The sequence below is a fragment of the Mobula birostris genome, chromosome 10, assembly GCF_030028105.1.
Source record: "Mobula birostris isolate sMobBir1 chromosome 10, sMobBir1.hap1, whole genome shotgun sequence".
NCBI classification, from domain to species: domain Eukaryota; kingdom Metazoa; phylum Chordata; class Chondrichthyes; order Myliobatiformes; family Myliobatidae; genus Mobula; species Mobula birostris.
The window spans coordinates 64,411,578-64,431,275 of NC_092379.1; the positions used below are offsets into that span (position 1 = coordinate 64,411,578).

Below are 19,698 nucleotides of genomic sequence, written 5' to 3' on the forward strand. Positions count from 1 at the left end.
AATAAAATGTGCTGAGTGAGGCCTACTTGTCTATTTTAGTATGCAAGCCCACAGAAGACCAACAAACCTTTAAATGTTAACTTAAAATACTTCCTGTATTATTATCAACCTTGTATTAGCAGTAGAAGGGCAGAAATTATTAGGGATGATAATGGGCAGATTTAGTCTTCTAATAGCAAATGGCATTTCTGTGAATGTATTTTTAAATAAGCTTCATTTTATTCTTGGTAGATCTCAACAGCAGTGGCTACATCAGTGACTCTGAACTCCATGATCTTTTCCGTGAAGCCAATGTTTCGCTGCCAGGATACAAAATACGAGAAATCGTTGAGAATTTAATGAGTGAAGGTGATAAAGACAAAGATTGCAAGATCAGCTTTAATGAGTTTGTTTCTGTAAGTGTCCTTGTGTTTGTGGTTCTTTCTGCATAGAAACCTGTAATAACCCAGTAGAAGAGCATCATCGTTAGCTCCTTCCTGGACATGTTTCTCAATTGGATAGATTTGAATCCACCAATCACTCTTTGAAGAGCACCTCTAAAACAAGCTAGAGTTTAAGTTCAACGTTTAGTACTGAAAACAGATTTGTTTTAATGTAGTATCACATGGCCTTCTACATGTATGGCAAAAGAAACAATGGACAGAGTTAATGTAAATCTCTGTTATAATGAGCTAAGCAACAGTGTTTGAATGTATAATGATCGGTAATAGGTGTTAGCATGAGTTGAAAATGATCAAAGAAGCTTGAACACTTATGGAAGATCAGATATTTAATACATGACTTTAAAATATAATATCTTTTCAAGAAAATATATAAATACCTGTACAACAAATTAATATTGTTGAGCGGGGCGGGGGGGTGTACTTTACCTACCCATAATTTCAAGGAGTTTTTTTTTCTTTAATAATTTTTCAGCTTTGATTAAAATATAATATCTTTTCAAGAAAATATATGCAGTAAATGCCTGTTGAAACAAATTAATATTGTTGAGCAGGGGGTACTTTACCTACCCATAACTTTAAAAGGAGTTTTTTTTTTCATGATTTTTCAGCTTTGATTATTTTCCTCTTTGATTATTTTTCACTTTTTCTGTGAAGTAAGACTTGTTTTCATCTTTCACAGCAATTTTTGCATGTTTGTGGTTTGGTTGTTCCATTTTAAGCATTGCTTGCATGTTTTTATTTGGCTGCAACATGTCCTTGGAATGCCTGTATTGTGCAAGTGGCTTACTAGATTTTTTTTTGTTATAGTGTGGGTTTAGAAAACAGACAACGACTAATTTTTAGGCATCACTTTAGGGGAAAACTGAAATCAAATCTGTTACAACCTACTGTTTGTATTCCATTACAAGATGTAGAAATTTGGTTTGGGTCCAAATTCTGGTATTTACCTAGCAATGACCACAGTATTGAAGATATCATACAGCGTTTTTCCTTTCTTGCAATATCAAAATCAACTGATCCATGGCATGTATTCGTGTTGCTCCCAACCATTGGTAGGTTGGTTGATTATTATAGAAATCAAATGTCCCCTCTCACCCCTCCCTCTCACCCCTCCCTCTCACCCCTCCCTCTCACCCCTCCCTCTCACCCCTCCCTCTCACCCCTCCCTCTCACCCCTCCCTCTCACCCCCTCTCTCTCACCCCCTCTCTCTCACCCCCTCTCTCTCACCCCCTCTCTCTCCCCCCCCTCCCCCCCCACAGCTTTCAGCAGAGATTACTCCCTCCGTGATTCCCTTGTACATTCATCCCTCCCCACTAATCTCCCTCCCGGCACTTATCACTGCAAGCGGCCAAAGTGCTACATCGGCTGTGTGGTTGTCTATTGTGCCTGATAGTCCTGATGCAGCTTCCTCTACTTGATGAGAACCGTCGCAAATTGGGGGACCACTTTGTCGAGCACCTATGCTCCATCTGCCATAAGCAGAACTTACTAGTGGCCAAATGTTTTAATTCTGATTCCCACGTCAGCCCATGGCCTCCTATTATGCCACTATGAAGCCTTGTGTTCACTCTGTGTAGTCTCCAAACTGATGGTATGAATATCAATTTCTCCTTCTGGTAAAAAAAATCCCTCCCCATCCCCTTCTTCTATTCCCCATTCTGACCTCTTGCTTCTTTTCACCTGCCTATGACCTCCTTCCCTTTCTCCGCACTTTCCTCTCCTATCCGATTCCTTTCTCTTTCCTACCCACTTGGCTTCACGTGTCACCTTCTAGCTATCCTCCTTCCCACCTTTTCATTCTGGCATCTTCCCCCTTCCTTTCCAGTCCTGAAGAAGGGTCTCCGCCCCAAAATGTCGACTGTTTATTCATTTCCATAGATGCTGATGACCTGCTGAGTTGTGTGTGTTGCTTTGGATCTCCAGTATGTGAAGGCTTTCTCGAGTTTATCAGTGCTCTTCCAACTACACTGAGCTGAAGAAGAAACTTCAATAATTTTACAGTTCTTGCCATGTGCCCAAAGTGTATTCTGGTTCATGCAGGCTTAATCTTTCAACTTCTTATTTTGTTTCTAGAGTCTAGTATTCCATGTTCAGACATAATATGCAAGATAACTATTTGAAGAACTTTAAAGAGTTGTTACTTGCACAAGTTTGAACATTGTTGTTTTCAGTGCTTCCTATAAGATGCCTAAACTGTTCACTGAAGCAAATATCCTGGATTTGGAAGGGCATCAATCAAGTAGCATCAAATACAATTAAATTCAGTAACTCTTGTGATCAATTTAAAATTGCCATTAATTTTTTTTTACATATACTTCCACTTTAGTGGGTTTTTGAACGGGAGACTCACTGTCTTGGGATTTTGAGCTCAATACCCAAGCTGAGACTTGTGCAGTGAGTTCTTGATTTATTGGGAATTTCATAAATAAGGCATCTTGAAATGGCTACAACGGTTATACAACAGGCTGTCTCTTCCATTTCTGGGTTAATTATCAAATGCTTTATTAAAGGTGCTTCAAGATGTTAAATTCAATCCAAATTGGACTAGGTTGAGTAAATTGGAGCCTTCAGAGAAAGATGGGTTTAATCAATTTGAGAATGAGCTTTATTATTACTGACACATATGATGTGATAGATATTCGCTTCCTTGGGCACTAGGCTTCTTTCTCATGTTTTGCAAAGCTTGCTTTCTAAACAGCAAAATTCAAGCTTGTTTAATGTCATTTCCTGTACGCAAGGGTAAAGGAGAACAAGACAATTATTACTCTGGATCTGTTGCAGCACAAAATAGTTAAGGAACACAATAATAAAAATAATAATTATAAATATATAAGATAGCTTGTATACATTGATTGTATGTCCATAAAGTGACGCTAGGTTGTAAATAAGGTGACTGACAGGAAATAAAGTAGTGGTAGAGTTAGTGGGTGGAGGTGTTGATCAGTCTTACTGCTTGGGGAAGATAACTGTTTTTGAGTCTGCCATTGGTAAGAGCACAAGCAGTTGTAAATAAACGTGGAACTCGTATTGCTTTATTTAGATTCTGCTCGTAAAATGGAAGTCATTTGTCACTTGAAATATAAATGGAAAGCAGTAATCAGTTTAAAGTTTGAAAACACAGCTTTGCAGACAAGCTCAGTTTAGAACCTCTGACTTGCTGGCTCATACCATGAAGCTAACCACTCGGGAGGGGCAATATAAGACAATGGGTTATTTAATTTGGTGTCTTTCAAAAATAGACAAGCTGTTTAGTTCAAGGAAGCTTGCAGAGCAGATGAATAATATCATTTAACATATCAAATAACTAATCTATTAATGTTGGAAGTTCTTTCTACTCAGGAAAGTTAGTTTTACAGCATTAGCTGAGATCTCTGCCTCCAAAAGCTTTTAGACCTTTTGTGTAAAAAGGATATCTGAGAAAATATCATAAACATATTCAGTCAACCAAGTGTTAGAACAAGTGTATAAATGTAGACAGCAGTTCAGATATATTAGGAGTGCAGGAAGAAACCTGGGGTGAACTAGAATCCATTCCTCTGGCTTTGGTTTCTGCAACGGATGATTTGTTCATTATTAGCTTTTAGGAATTGTACCTGTGTTTTGGAAATCCTATGAGTTATAAATGTGTTTTACTAATGTTGTTGGGATCACTGTGTATCACTGAAAATAAATGAACTGTATTAAAGTACTTTGTTAGCTGGAAGTATATTCTCCTCGATGGGAGGAGGGACTCACTGCCTGAATAGTGGCAGCTAAACTCCCTAGAGAGAATAAATAGGGAAGTAAACTAGTCTTTGAATATTTGGTAGTTACAGTATAATCTCCGTTTTGTGAGACTACTTGTGACTACTTATGTCCAGCCGTTAGGGCTGAATGTCTTCATTTGAGTTCAGAACCTCACGGTCAGCAAATCCAATATCATCAGCTGTTTTGTTGCAGCACTGTAGTGCAAGAGATAAAAATTCTAATTTTCAGAAAATAAATGTTGTAAAATAAGAATAGTGAAGTAGTGCTCACAGGCCATTCAATAATCTGATGGCGGAGGGGAAGGGTGCTCCTAAAATTTTGGCTGTGGGTCTTCATGTTTATAGTAGAAATGAGAAGCGGGCATGTCCCAGATAGTGAGGGTCTTTAGTGATAGAAGTCACCTTCTCAAGGCACTGTCTTTTCAAGATGCCCTTGATTATGGGGAGGCTTGTGCCCATGATATGGTTGGTTGAGTCTACAACCCTCTTCAGCCTCTCTCAATCCAACACATTGGAGTCGTCATACCAAATGATGATGCAGCTAGTCAGAATGCGCTCCATGGTCCATCTGTAAACATTTACTAGAGTCCTTGGTGAAGTATCAAATCTCCTTAATCTCCTAATGAAGTTCAGTGTCATCATCAATGCTAATATGACTGGTCCCAAGCCCAGAACACATGCACTCTTACGACCCACACAGATTTTAATTTTACTTGTGCACAAGGAGAACAGCATGGTCCCATCACCCACACTGTTCTGAAGCTAGGACAGAAAGCTGCCATTTTTATACAGAATTGGCTTTTCAATTATGGATATTGACTATTTGGTAAAAATATATGTTTGAATTCCTTACTTGCAAGATCAATTGCCATTTACAATGAAGGTATTAAAAGTCATCAAAACTTCAAGCTGACAACCAATGATCTGGGCCGGCATTTACGTGCCGGGCAGCACCTAATTAATTAGCTTGTTTATTTCAGCTTTTTTTTGAAGATGTGCTGGGTGCGTTCTGGCTACTGCTGCACCCCTGCATACTTCGCGGCCCGGAGGTTGGGGACCACTGCTATAGATGACAACATAAATCATAAATAGCGCAGAGTGCTCTGAAACTCTGTGACGGTTTCATCAGGGACAATTGGCTATTGCTATCAGGGGCTTGCATGCAACACTCCTGGTTAATAATGGCACAATTACCACCTCTCTCAGACAACAGAAATCTGGTGCAGGTTAATTTTGAAGGGCCACAGTGAGGATTGCTAGCATTTCAGCAGTAATGTCATTGATGGCCTAGTGCGAAGTTTATCATCCGGCCGTGCTGGGGCCATGTTAATGCTTTCACAAGCCAGTCTGGCCCCCAAAGCAGAAACTCTACAGTCCAGAAACACCAAGTCTCCGTAGTCCTTCGGTGGCATCCCCACACAATAAGATGTTAGTAGCATGTAGAGAGAGAGTAAGCAGGTGGTACATCTATGGTGCTACATAGACCCTATAACAACAACCCCACCATGGTTTTGCTTAAGTCCAAAGATCGCATTTCAGAAGGGGTGCCCCTGGCAGCCAGGAATAGGCCTGATGGCCACATATCTAGTAAGTACTGTTAATGGGATTCAGAGGGTCACTGGTAGTACAGACATTACACATACGGTTACCCAAGTCTAGTCCTGTCTCTTGATGCTTACGGTAACATACTTCACCCCTATCTCCATAAAGCAGCTTCGGAGTTGGGGGGGGGGGAGGTGCAATCATTGCAAGTAGGTTGATACTAACCCTCAAATAAATTATATTGGCGACAGTCAATGCAGTTCCATGCTCCCCTGCAGTTCTGGTTTCATTATCAAAGTAAAACACAGAATCAAACACACTATGAATGATACACTCTATGATAAATACATTGGCAAGCCGCCTTCTGAATGTATAGGCCCTCTCTACAGCCTACCCAGCAATCTGATCAGTTAGTATGTGATGCATATTCATAACTGAGGTGAAGAAAAGTGTTAGGAGATTAGTGTCATGAGATGCTTCTGCACTTGGGCAGAAAATAGATGTCCAGATTCCCAAAACTTCTAATGCATCGAGATTACTTAAGGTGATAAATAGCAAAGACCTAGAGTTCAATCCATCCATCCATCCTTATCATCGTGGTTCTTCTGGCCGCCTGTTTCCTGGTCCAGTGGCACTGTTGGCTTAACATGTGAGGCATGTGTCTCATAGCTGTCTGGACTATTCCTCTTCTCACCCTGTCTCTTGCTCACAGCTATCTGGACTATTCCTCTTCTCACCCTGTCTCTTGTCTCACAGCTATCTGGACTATTCCTCTTCTCACCCTGTCTCTTGTCTCACAGCTATCTGGACTATTCCTCTTCTCACCCTGTCTCTTGCAAAAACACCATCCCCTTCTCGCAATTCCTCCATCTCTGCCACATCTGCTCTCAGGATGAGGCTTTTCAGTCTAGGACGAGGGAGCTATCTTCCTTTTTTAAAGAAAGGTGCTTCCCTTCCTCCACTATCAACTCTGCTCTTAAACGCATCTCCCCCATTTCACGTACATCTGCTCTCACTCCATCCTCCCGCCACCCCACTAGGAATAGGGTTCCCCTGGTCCTCACCTACCACCCCACCAGCCTCCGGGTCCAACATACTATTTTCCATAACTTCTGCCACCTCCAACGGGATCCCACCACTAAGCACATCTTTCCCTCTCCCCCCCTCTCTGCATTCTGCAGGGATCACTCCCTACGCAACTCCCTTGTCCATTCGTTCCCCCCCATCACTCCCCACTGATCTCCCTCCTGGCACTTATTCGTGTAAGCGGAACAAGTGCTACACATGCCCTTACACTTCCTCCCTTACCACCATTCAGGGCCCCAAACAGTCCTTCCAGGTGAGGCAACACTTCACCTGTGAGTCGGCTGGGGTGATATACTGCGTCCAGTGCTCCCGATGTGGCCTTTTATATATTGGCAAGACCCAACGCAGACTGGGAGTCCGCTTTGCTGAACACCTACGCTCTGTCCGCCAGAGAAAGCAGGATCTCCTAGTGGCCACACATTTTAATTCCACATCCCATTCCCATTCTGACATGTCTATCCACGGCCTCCTCTACTGTAAAGATGAAGCCACACTCAGGTTGGAGGAATAACACCTTATATTCCGTCTGGGTAGCCTCCAACCCGATGGCATGAACATCGACTTCTCTAACTTCCGCTAATGCCCCCTCGTACCCCATCTGTTACTTATTTTTATGCACACATTCTTTCTCTCACTCTCCTTTTTCTCCCTCTGTCCCTCTCACTATACCCCTTGCCCATCCTCTGGGTCCCCCCCACCCTTGTCTTTCTTCCCGGACCTCCTGTCCCATGATCCTCTCGTATCCCTTTTGCCTATCACCTGTCCAGCTCTTGGCTCCATCCCTCCCCCTCCCATCTTCTCCTATCATTTTGGATCTCCCCCTCCCCTTCCAACTTTCAAATCTCTTACTCACTCTTCCTTCAGTTAGTCCTGACAAAGGGTCTCGGCCTGAAAGGTCGACTGCACCTCTTCCTAGAGATGCTGCCTGGCCTGCTGCGTTCACCAGCAACTTTGATGTTTGTTGCTTGAATTTCCAGCATCTGCAGAATTCCTGTTGTATGTGTCCATGCGAGTTTTCCTTGGACCTTTGAAGTGGCATATGTGATCAGCAGTTCTTTCATCAGTTGGCTCACACCAGTACCCAATCTCCCAGCTGGTAGGTGTGGCTCTCTGCAGCCAGCACCATCTTCTGGGTTTCAAGTAGCTGTTGGTGGGAACCTTTAAGTGCTATTCAATTATGTAATGTTCTTCCACGCATAGTATGGATATCAGTCTGTTTAATTAAAAAGGGAGAGGAGACTGGCAATTGCATGAGCATCTGGGCATCCAAAATTATCTCCTGTGGAAGTTTACAATTGTGCAGTTTGTAGCTCAGCACATTGTCAAGAGGGTCACTGAAAGCACCTTTAGTTACTTTAGTCTGATGTCGTCACGCGATGTACCTAACCTGCTTCGACGGGGTTCTGTCTTTCAACTGCTCTGTAAGATTGGAGGCAGTAAGGGCAGGTGAAATGATGCTTACACTGTAAGATTTGTTAATTCCTATATAACTTTACCCATAAAGTGAGGACTATTATCAGGAGTTTTTTTTTCGGGGATCCAAAACCTAAGAATAAACTCTCATAATTAAATTCAGTAACAATTACAGCATCATGTCTCTGAGTTGGATAAGTTTTTACTCATGGCGATAACAAACAAACTAAAATGTGTATAATCACAGCCCATACATTTAAGTAACTGTTTAAAGTTGATTTCGTGATGTACAAATGACCTTCTTGGGGAGGGCTCAGCGGCAGCAGATACCGACGGTCTCTTTTGGGATCCTGTCTCTGGTAACTCATACAGATGTTGCTACGTTCATTGCTATGATTGAGAAGCTCTCATTTTTGATTATACCCATCATCCTTTATGTGTGCTTTAGTCCATAAAGATTTTTTCAGCTGCTGATGCAACACACTGTAATTTTACTAGTTCATCAAAAGAATTTGGAAAGTTCTGTATTGGCAGCCTGATCACACTGGAGTGCTACGTGGCCATAAAGATCTGCTGTTGCTGCTTTGGCAAAGGGCTCAACTTGTTTATTCCCTCTAGATATGTCATCCTTCCCGTTAATATGAGCCACGTAGTTTATAACCACAATTCTAGTAAGTACTTGGAAAAGCATGAAAAGGGTCATAGTTTGTTTTATCAGAGATCCAAGGAGGTGAGAAACCCAAGTAGTTTCTATAATTATCCGTTGTCATGTGCTACTCCTAAAGGCATAACAAGATTCAGTGCACCAGCTACAAGGATGCAGACTTTTGTTATGGCAAAAGAATTAGCTGCTTGGGCAGAACAGGAGGGGAAGGTGGTGTGCTGCTTCAGATGCACATATGAGATGCACACAACACAGCACTAGGATTGTTTACTACATTTTTTCCCCTGATGTCAGATTGGGAAGAAAAGCTGTCAAAGAAAAATTACACGCTGGTTTACATTGGATGGCATTTTACAACAGGCAGAATTAATATCATAGAGTTTGGGACAGATTTATTTAAACTGTGTCATCAATGGTGCTGGTGGCAATGGCCGAGAAAACTGTGATCAAAGTTGCCTTGGCCCGAGGTCATTTTCAAGCCCAGTGGCCAGGCTGACTACAAACAAAAATATACCCCTTGCAGACATGGCCATGCTTTACCCCTACTGTGCCTGTCGTCCCATTTCTATGTTTGTTGAATCAAAAAACTGAAAAAACCCATACATTTAGAATAGTAAATTATAAATTAATAGTAAATGAACAACCATGCTGTTCAAAACAAAAATTATCTGTCACAAGTGGTCACATGAGCCATGTGTGTATAAAGCAAGTAACGTTAAAAAAACAAAGTTTACAGAGAAGTTTTAAACTGAAGTTAATCTGGCAATGATTAGCCAAAATTTGGTCCCTGTCAATTTGGTTAAATATAAAACAAAACGATAAGTTTAAATAACATTCAATTTGTATGGAACAGCTATTGCAGTACCTTTAAAACAAAGTTGCCCAGAGTCTATAGTGGAGTGGGCTAGGAATTCTCACACAATTCCCCTTAACAGCTTTATTCCTTTAATGTTGTAATTGTTATAGACAAAATTATAAAACACTCACAAATTTACTTAACTCTTCAAGTAACTGTACAAGTTTTCCTTTAACCGAGGTTACAACTTATTTACATTAACATTTATTTATTAAAACAGGCAACCTTACTTCTAGAGTTTATCTGGAATATTTTTGAAAACATTTACGTACATGTTCTGCATATTCTTTAACATTGTCTTCTGTTCAACACTTCTATGCCAATCTACAGTGCAAGGGAAATATTTTCTAAAGCAGTGGTCCCCAACCTCCGGGCCACAAAGCGTGTGCTGCCGGGCCGCGAGGAAACGATATGATTTGGCGATATGGGTCAGCTACACCTTTCCTCATTCCCTGTCACGACCACTGTTGAGCTTGAACGCACACGTGGTCATTACCCATGCCGGAGGTCATCAACCAGTATGAGTAAAAAACAAATGTCGCTTAAGGATTTCTTTGGAAGAGGACATAAAAGGCCTAACGATGATGAATACGCAGAGACAGCTGAGACAGAGACTGCAAAAAAAAGAAAGCTTCCTTCAACAGAAAATATGACGTCGTACATAAAATATGGCTTTATTGCGACCAGTGACTTGCACATTCCAAGCCCCCTGTGTGTGATATGTGGAGACAGCCGTCTAAAGAGGCAATGAAGCCCTCAAAGCTGCTTCGGTACCGTGAGTCCAAGCACCCTGCACTTAAAGACAAACCCGTTGAGTTTTTTGAGTGGAAAAAACATGAGCAAGCGGAACAGAAGCAAGTGCTGAGAGCCACCACCTCCACAGTGCTGCTGCTGAGAGCCACCACCTCCACAGTGCTGCTGCTGTGAGAGCGTCATACTTAGTGGCTAGCCGTATTGCTAAGGCTAAGAAGCCTTTCACTGTTAGTGAAGAATTGATTCTGCCTGCTGCCAAGGACAGGTGCCGTGAACTGTTGGGACAAGCTGCAGCTAACAAGATGGCACAGGTTTCTCTTTCAGCTACCACAGTTTCAAGGAGAATCGATGACATAGCAGAGAGCATCGAAGCACAGCTGTTGGAATGGCTTAAGGAGTCACCAGGGTATGCTATCAAGGGCAACCAGTCTACCGATGTCGACAACAAGGCAATACTGCTGGTTTATGTGCGATACATATTTCCAGACAGCGTGCACGAGGATATGTTGTGTGCACTGCCGCTGCCAACTAACACAACTGGGGCAGAACTATTCAAGTCTTTGAATGACTACATGTCAGGCAAACTGGACTGGTCATTCTGTGTTGGAATATGCACAGACAGGACTGCAGCTGTGACTAGACAGCTGTCTGGTTTCAGTACCCGAGTCAAAGAGGTTGCTCCTGAATGCCAGTCTACACACTGTGCCATGCAGAGGGTAAATGCTGGCTAGCCGAAAAATGTCACCTGATCTTAACAGCATGTTGAGTTATCAATCACATCAAAGCAACAGCCCTTAATCACAGCTTTGCGAGGAAGTGGATGCAGAGTACAAATGCTTTCTCTTACACACTGAAGTCAGGTGGCTATCAAGGGGGAGAGCCCTGGCCAGAGTTTTTGAGTTAAGAGAGCAGCTACAGAGATTTCTTTCAGGAAAAAGTCACCACTGGCAGCACACTTCAGTGATGAGGAGTGGATAGTAGCAAAACTCGCTTATCTGTGTGACATCTTCAACCTGCTCAATTAACTCAATTTGACACTACAGGGGAGAATGACAACTGTCTTCAAGTTGGCAGATAAAGTGCCTGCTTTCAAAGCCAAGCTGGAACTGTGGGGACGGTGAGTAGACAGGAGCATATTTGACACGTTCCCAACATTAGCTGGGATTTTGGGAGAGACTAAGGCTGCACCGTCTTTCTCACAGCTGGTGTGCAATCACCTAACTTCGCTGTCAACAGAATTCGAGCGTTACTTCCCAACTGCAAATGACCCAAAACATACAAAGGAATGGGTCCGTGACCCATTTGTGACTGTCACCGGTGAATCATCCATGTCAGCGTGGGAAGGAGATCAATTCCTCGAGCTTGCAAATGACCGTGAGCTGAAAAGTATGATTGACATAACATCCCTGCCGGCATTCTGGATCAAAGTCAAGGCTGAATACCCTGAGATAGCCACGAAAGCACTGAAAACGTTGCTTCCATTTCCAACATCCTATCTTTGCGAAGCAGGATTTTCTGCAATGAATGCAACGAAAACTAAATTGCGGAATAGACTGGACATAAGGAACCCCCTTTGAGTATCGCTGTCTCCCATCACCCCTCAATGGGACCGTCTTGTTGCAGGGAAACAAGCCCAGGGCTCCCACTGATTCGGTGATATTGGGTTGCCAACTGTCCCCGTATTAGCCAGGACATCCCGTATATTGGGCTAAATTGGTTTGTCCCATACAACACCGCCCTTGTCCCGTATTTCCCCCGCTAAGGTAGAGCAGTCCTATGAAAGCTTTCATGCCAAAATGGCATAAAGTGAAGAAGCAATTACCATTAATTTATATGGGGAATTTATATGAGAGTTCCCAGACCCAAAAAAATACCCTACCAAATCATACCAAATAACACATAAAACCGAAAATAACACTAACATATAGTAAAAACAGGAATGATATGATAAATACACAGCCTATATAAAGTAGAAATAATGTATGTACAGTATAGTTTCACTGAGCAGAATCGCCAAAAACGATTTGTAGAAAAAAATGGCACGTACATGCACACAGTTGCCCACGCAAGACCTCTTCGTCATGGTAGTCTTTCTCAGGATAAATGCCGTGAGAAAGTTGGCAACTCTACCCGCCCCCCGGTCGGCCGATCTGCAAGAATATTGTCAAATCAAACTGGTCCGCGGTGCGAAAAAGGTTGGGGACCCCGTGTTAAAACTTCCACGATATCAGTTCAAAATACATTTTAATCAACATTTCACTCATCCCCTCAGCAGTCCTCCGATTCCTGTCACCCGTAATGCTATTGGGAGCCGCTGCCTGTGGGTGGTGCCAGCCTTACCTGGTAGTCACTTGGTGAGGGCCTTGTTGAAAATGTGCCTGGGGAAAGCAGAGGTACAGCATCTAGTTCATCCTCAGACTCTGGTGTTAATTGATTCATTTCAAACACTGAGGTAGATACTATTATCCTTTGTCTGTTCTTTCTTTGCCTTTTCCTCCTTTAACTTTTTCTCTTTTTCTCTGCTTTTTACATTTCTAACCATTTTTGCATTTCACATCTACAACGAACAATCACAAGCCACCTACAGTCTACACACATTTCTCTTTCTCTAACCAAGTCACTTAGTCCATTCCACACACACAATATGCTTCTCAACATACTTGACGCTTTTTGGTACAAACATCCATGCTACTAGAGTCCTTTAGAGGTCCGGGACAGGGGACTTCCACACTATCATTCATACACGCGCATGCACACACACACACACACACACACACACACACACACGCGCATGCAGACACACACATTTAGAAATTTGTTTATTTAGCGATACACTTGCCAAACTTTCCTATGCCCCATGCGGGACTCAACCTGGACAATGACAATCTCATGTGGAGCACACCTGGACCACGGCAAGCATTTTTTTTTAATGGTGCAATGTTCTTGTGTCGGCGGCTAAAGTATTGGAATGCCTTGACTGCTCCCTACAGAAGGAAATTGTCATTCCAGCTGCAGTCAGTCCCTTGCTCAAATATGAGCAGCCTCTGTCTGAGGACAGATCAGCTACCAGGGCTGATTTCCTTTCTCCTATATAACGAAGACAAGCACTAGCCGTCTCAGTGGAACTTCCAAGCAACTGTCATCACCAATGATAAAATAAAATATCTGGGCCCAGGACTGCACGCACTCACAGCACACACAATTTATTTTACTTGTTCACAAGGAGAACAGCATGGCCCCTGTCACCCACACTGAAGTCAGGACAAAAACTGCTATTTTTATACAGAATTGGCTTATCACTTGCGGATGTTGACCATTTGGTAAATTGTAAGATGAATCGCCATTCACAATAGCAGTGTTAAAATCAATCAGAACTTCAAGCTGACAACAGATAATATTTTGAAGTTAGTAAAGCAATTGGCCTTTAGTTGTTGGGTGCTACGCATCCTTCTAATATTCCTATCTCTTCTGTCTCTGGCACTCCCATTATGTAAAGGGGCATTATGTTTTAAGACCATATGACAGGAACAGAATTACGTGATTGAATTGAATTGACTTTATTTCTTACATCCTTCATATACATGAGGAGTAAAAATCTTTACGTTATATTTCCATTTAAATGTGCAATTTTTAGTAATTTGTAATAAATAGTATGTACAACAGGACAGTCAATATAACATAGGAATACAATTGTATTAGTGTGAATTAACCAGTCTGATGGCCTGGTGGAAGAAGATGTCCCGGAGCCTCTAATCCTGGCTTTTATGCTGCAGTACCGTTTCCTGAATGATATCAGCTGGAACAGTTTGTGGATGGAGTGATTTGGGTCCCCAATGATCCTTTAGGCCATTTTTATGCACCTGTCTCTGTACGTGTCCTAAATATTGGGAAGTTCACATCTACAGGTACGCTGGGCTGTCCACACCACTCTCAGCAGAGTCCTAGGATTGAGGGAAGTACCGTTCCCATACCAGGCAGTGATGCAGCCAGTCAGGATGCTCTCAGTTGTGCTCCTGTAGAAAGTCCTGGGGATTTGCAGACTCATGCTAAATTTCTTCAACCGTCTGAGGTGAAAGAACCATTGTGCTTTTTTTCACCACACAACCAGTATGTACAGATCAGGTGAGATCCTTGGTGATGTGTATGCCGAGGAACTTAAAGCTGTTCACCCCTCAACCCCAGATCCACTGATGTCAAAAGGGATTAGCATGTCTCTATTCCTCCTGTAGTCCACAACCAGCTCCTTTGTTTTTGCAATATTGAGGGAGAGGTTGTTTTCTTGACATGAGTGTGTCAGGGTGATGACTTCCTCTTTGCAGGTTGGCTCATTATTTTTTGAGTGAGACTAAACAGTGAAGTATTGTAACAAATTTAATTAGGTTGAAACTGTGGGTGGCGACACAGTCATGAGCATACAGAGAGTAAAGGACGGGGCTTATGACACAGCCCTGACGGGCACCTGTGTTGAGGGTCAGAGGAGCAGAGGTGAGGGAGACCACTCTTACCACCTGCCGACAATCTGACAGGAAGTCCAGGATCCAGCTACACAAGACAGAGTGAAGGCCAAGGTCTCTGAGCTTCTTGTCAAGCCTGGAGGGAATTATGGTTTTGAATGTTGAACTGTAGTCCAAGAACAGCATACTCACATAAACATCTTTATTCTCCAGATGTGTAAGGACTGTGTGTAGACCTATGGCTATCGTGTTATCTGTCGATCTGTTGTGTTGGTAGGCAAATTGTGGGGGGGGGGGGGGGGGCCAGTGTGGGTGGTAGCAAGCTGCAGATGTAATCCTTGGCCAGCCTGATAAAGCATTTGCTTATTATTGAGATGAGTGTGACAGAGTGCCAGTTGTTCAGACATGTTACCTTGGTCTTTTTAGGTACAGGGACAATGGTGGATGTTTTGAAGCAAGAGGGCACTCTACACTGGGAGAGGGAGAGCTTAGAAATGTCTATAAACACACCTGCCAGTTGTGCCATGCATACTCTGCGTACCCACCCTGGGATGCCATCAGGTCCCACAGCCTTGTGACTGTCCATGTGTTGGAAACCCCTGCATACCTCAGCCTCAGAGATAACCAAGGTGCAGGTCGCCTCGACGGCTCAATGTTAGCAACATCGAACCAAGCATAAAAGATTTAGCTCATCTGGGAGAGAGGCAGCGATGTTAGCAGCACCACTGGGGTCCAATATCTGCTGTCATTTCTCTTTTACTCTCTATTTATCTTTAAAAAATATTTTGTATCCCCTTTTATATTATTGGCCAGCTTGCTTTCAGGTTTCATCTTTTCTCTCTTTATGGCTTTTTTTTTGTCTTCCGTTTGTAAAAGCTTCCCACTAATTTATGATATATTATATACCCTCTCTTTTACTCTCGGGCTGTATTTGACTTCCTTTGTCAGCTACAGTTGTCTCATCCTCCCTTTAGAATACTTCATCTTTAGGACGTATCTTTCCACGCCTTCTGAATTTCTCCCAGAGACACCAACCATGGCTGTCTGCTGTCATCCCTGCTAGCATCCTCTTCCAATCAACTTTCGCCAGCTCCTTTCCTTACTTCACTGTAATACTGATACATTTGATTTTTATCTTCTCCTTTTCAAGCTGCAGGGTGATTTCTATTGTAATATGATCATTGGCTCCTAAGAGTTCCTTTACCTTGAGCTCCATAATCAAATCTGGGTCATTACATAATACCCAATCCAGAATTGCCATTCCCCAGTTGGGCCCAACCATAAGCTGCTCTAAAAAGCCATCTCGTGGATTCTACAAATTCCCTCTCTTGGGAACCAGTACCAACCAGGTTTTCCCAATCTACCTGCATATTGAAATCCCCCATAATTATCGCAACTTTTCACTTTTTAAGTGTCTTTTCTACCTCCCATTGTAATTTATATCACACATTTGGCTACTGCTGAGAGGCCCGTATATAGCTTTCGTCAGGGTATTTTTACCCCTGCAGTTTGTTAACTCTACCCACAAGAAATCTACACCTTCTGATCTTATGTCACCACATTCCAAGGACTTGATCTCACTTAGTAACCAAAAGAGCCACCCCACCCCCTTTGCCTAACTGCCTGTCCTTGGATACAATGTGTATCCTTGGATGTCGAGCTCCCAGCTATGATCTTTCAGCCATGATCCAGAGATGCCTGCAAGATCATACCTGCCAATCTCGAATTGCGCTTCAAGATCATCTACTTTATTCTGTATACTGTGTGCATTGAAACCTTCAGTCCTGTATTCATCATCCTTTTTAATTTGGCCCCCTATACATTTTAACTCATCCCACTGACTGCAATTTTACTCTGCCATCTGCCTGTCTTTCCTCACAGCCTCATTACACACTGCATCTAGTTGTACGGTAACTGACCCATCCTCAGCCTTTTCACTCCGGTTCCCACTTCCCGGCCAAATTAGTTTAAACCTTTCCTCACAGCTGTAGCAAACTTGCCTGTAGGATATTGGTTCCCCTCGGGTTCAGGTGTAACCCGTCCTTTTTGTACAGGTCTTATCTTCCTCAGAAGAGATTCCAATGATCCAAAAATCTGAAACCCTGCCCCTTGCACCAATGCCTCAGCCATGCCAAGTCATTGTATTCTTGCCCTCAAAGGCACATGGCATAGACAGCAATCCAGAGATTACCGCACTGGAGGTCCTGCTTTTCAGCTTTCTACCTAGCTCCTCACGTTCTCTCTCAGGGCCCCGTCCTCTTCCTACTTGTGTCGTTGGTATCATTATGTACCATGGCTTCCAGCTGTTCACCCTCCCTCTTCAGAATGCTGTGGACAATCAGAGACATTCCTGACCCTGGCTCCTGGGAGGCAACATACCATCCAGGTGTCTCTTTCAAATCCACAGAATCAGCTTTCAGCTCCAATTATGGAATCCCCTACCACTGCTGCAGTCCTCTTCTTCCCCCACAGCCACTCCCTTCTCTTTAGTGCCAGAGACCTGGTCACTGCAGCTTCCCTCTGGTAGGTTCCACCCACCCCACCTATAGTATCCAAAGCAGTTTACTATAATTGTGAAGAACAGCCACAGGGGTGTTCCATTTCCCTTTACTGTCAGTCACCCGGGTACCTGTTTCTTTTTTAAACTTTAACTTTTTTTAAACTCTCCACTGCGCCACCAACAAATGATTTCTCATGTTGATTCCAGACTGTAGAAAGAAAGCTGAAAGCAGTTGAGCTCTTTTAAAGCTTCATACTGTGTCTCAACAAACAACCTCTCGTTCTGATTTCAGGCTGCAGAACACAAGGCCTTTCTGGAAAGTCTCAATACAGAGACCTCTCTTGTCTGCCTTGAGTGCATGTTGCTGTAGTCACCCCTGCTTACCTGTCTGTAATGGGCAAGGTTGGCAGTCTCATTTGGCTGAATTTGACGACACACCACCGCAGTTATCCATGCTTGAATGGTGTCTTTAACCCTTGTCTTACCATAACTTCCACACTAGCTGCTGGCACGTTTTCTTTGTGATTGTCTTAATGTGTGGGCCCAGGATAGATCCTCCGAGATGATGACACCCAGGTACTTGAAGCTGCTCACCCATTCCACTACTAATCCTCAATGAGGTCTGGTGTGTGTTCTTTGACTTCCCCTTCCTGGTCCCCAGCTAATTCCACGGCTTTGCTGATGTTGAGTACAAGGTTGTTGTAGCAACACCACTCTACAGACTGATCTGTCTAGTTCCTGTTTTGCCCCTGTGATTCTGCCAACAAAAATGGTGTCATCGGTGAATTCATTAACTTTGCCTCCAACTTCCACCCTTCCCTCAAGTTTACCTGGTCCATTTCCGACACCTCCCTCCCCTTTCTAGATCTTTCTGTCTCTATCTCTGGAGACAGCTTATCTACTGATGTCTACTATAAGCCTACTGACTCTCACAGCTATCTGGACTGTTCCCCTTCTCACCCTGTCTCTTGCAAAAATGCCATCCCCTTCTCGCAATTCCTCCAGCTCGGCCTCATCTGCTGTCAGGATGAGGCCTTTCATTCCAGGACGAAGGAGATGTCCTCCTTTTTTAAAGAAAGGGGCTTCCCTTCCTTCACCATCAACTCTGCTGTCAAACGTATCTCCCCCATTTCACGCACATCTGCTCTCACCCTATCCTCCCGCCACCCCACTAGGAATAGGGTTCCCCTTGTCCTCACCTACCACCCACCAGCCTCCGGGTCCAACATATAATTCTTCGTAACTCCCGCCACCTCCAACGGGATCCCACCACTAAGCACATCCCCCCCCTCCGCTTTCCGCAGGGATTGCTCCTTATGCAACTCCCTTGTCCATTTGTCCCCCCTATCCCTCCCCACCAAGCCCCTCCCGGCACTTATCCTTGTAAGCGGAACAAGTGCTACACATGCCCTTACACTTCCTCCCTTGCCACCATTCAGGGCCCCAGACAGTCCTCCCAGGTGAGGCGACATTTCACATGTGAGTCGGCTGGGGTGACGTACTGCGTCCGGTGCTCCTGATGTGGCCTTCTATATATTGGCGAGACCCGACACAGACTGGGAGATCATTTCACTGAACGCCTACGCTCTGTCCGCCAGAGAAAGCAGGATCTCCCAGTGACCACACATTTTAATTCCACGTCCCATTCCCATTCTGATATGTCTATCCATGGCCTCCCCTACTGTAAAGATGAAGCCACACTCAGGTTGGAGGAACAACACCTTATATTCTTTCTGGGTAGCCTCCAACCTGATGGCGTGAACATTGACTTCTCAAATTTCCACTAATGCCCCACCTCCCCCTCGTACCCCATCTGTTATTTATTTATTTATATACACACATTCTTTTTCTCTCTCTCCTGTTTCTCCCTCTGTCCCTCTCACTCTTCCCCTTGCCCATTCTCTGGTTTCTCCCCCCCCCCCCCCCCCTTTTCTTTCTCCCTGGACCTCCTGTCCCATGATCCTCTCATATCCCTTTTGCCGATCAACTGTCCAGCTCTTGGCTCCATCCCTCCCCCTCCTGTCTTCTCCTATCATTTTGGATCTCCCCCTCCCCCTCCCACTTTCAAATCTCTTACTAGCTTTTCTTTCAGTTAGTCCTGACGAAGGGTCTCGGCCCAAAACGTCGACTGCACCTCTTCCTGGTGATGCTGCCTGGCCTGCTGCGTTCACCAGCAACCTTTATGTGTGTTGCTTGAAATTCCAGCATCTGCAGATTTCCTCGTGTTTGTGTCATCAGTG

The 19,698-nt window shown here is 43.7% G+C and overlaps 1 protein-coding gene across 3 annotated transcripts in view; it reads left to right on the plus strand.

Moving 5' to 3' along the window:
• The window catches only part of LOC140204071 (plastin-3-like), a 146,838-nt gene that overhangs the window by 71,166 nt on the left and 55,974 nt on the right, over positions 1 to 19,698 (plus strand). For all 3 annotated transcript variants that reach the window (XM_072270365.1, XM_072270366.1, XM_072270367.1), the window contains one exon: positions 232 to 395. In XM_072270365.1, the coding sequence (XP_072126466.1) occupies positions 232 to 395 (164 nt within the window). The remainder of the gene's footprint in view (positions 1 to 231; positions 396 to 19,698) is intronic.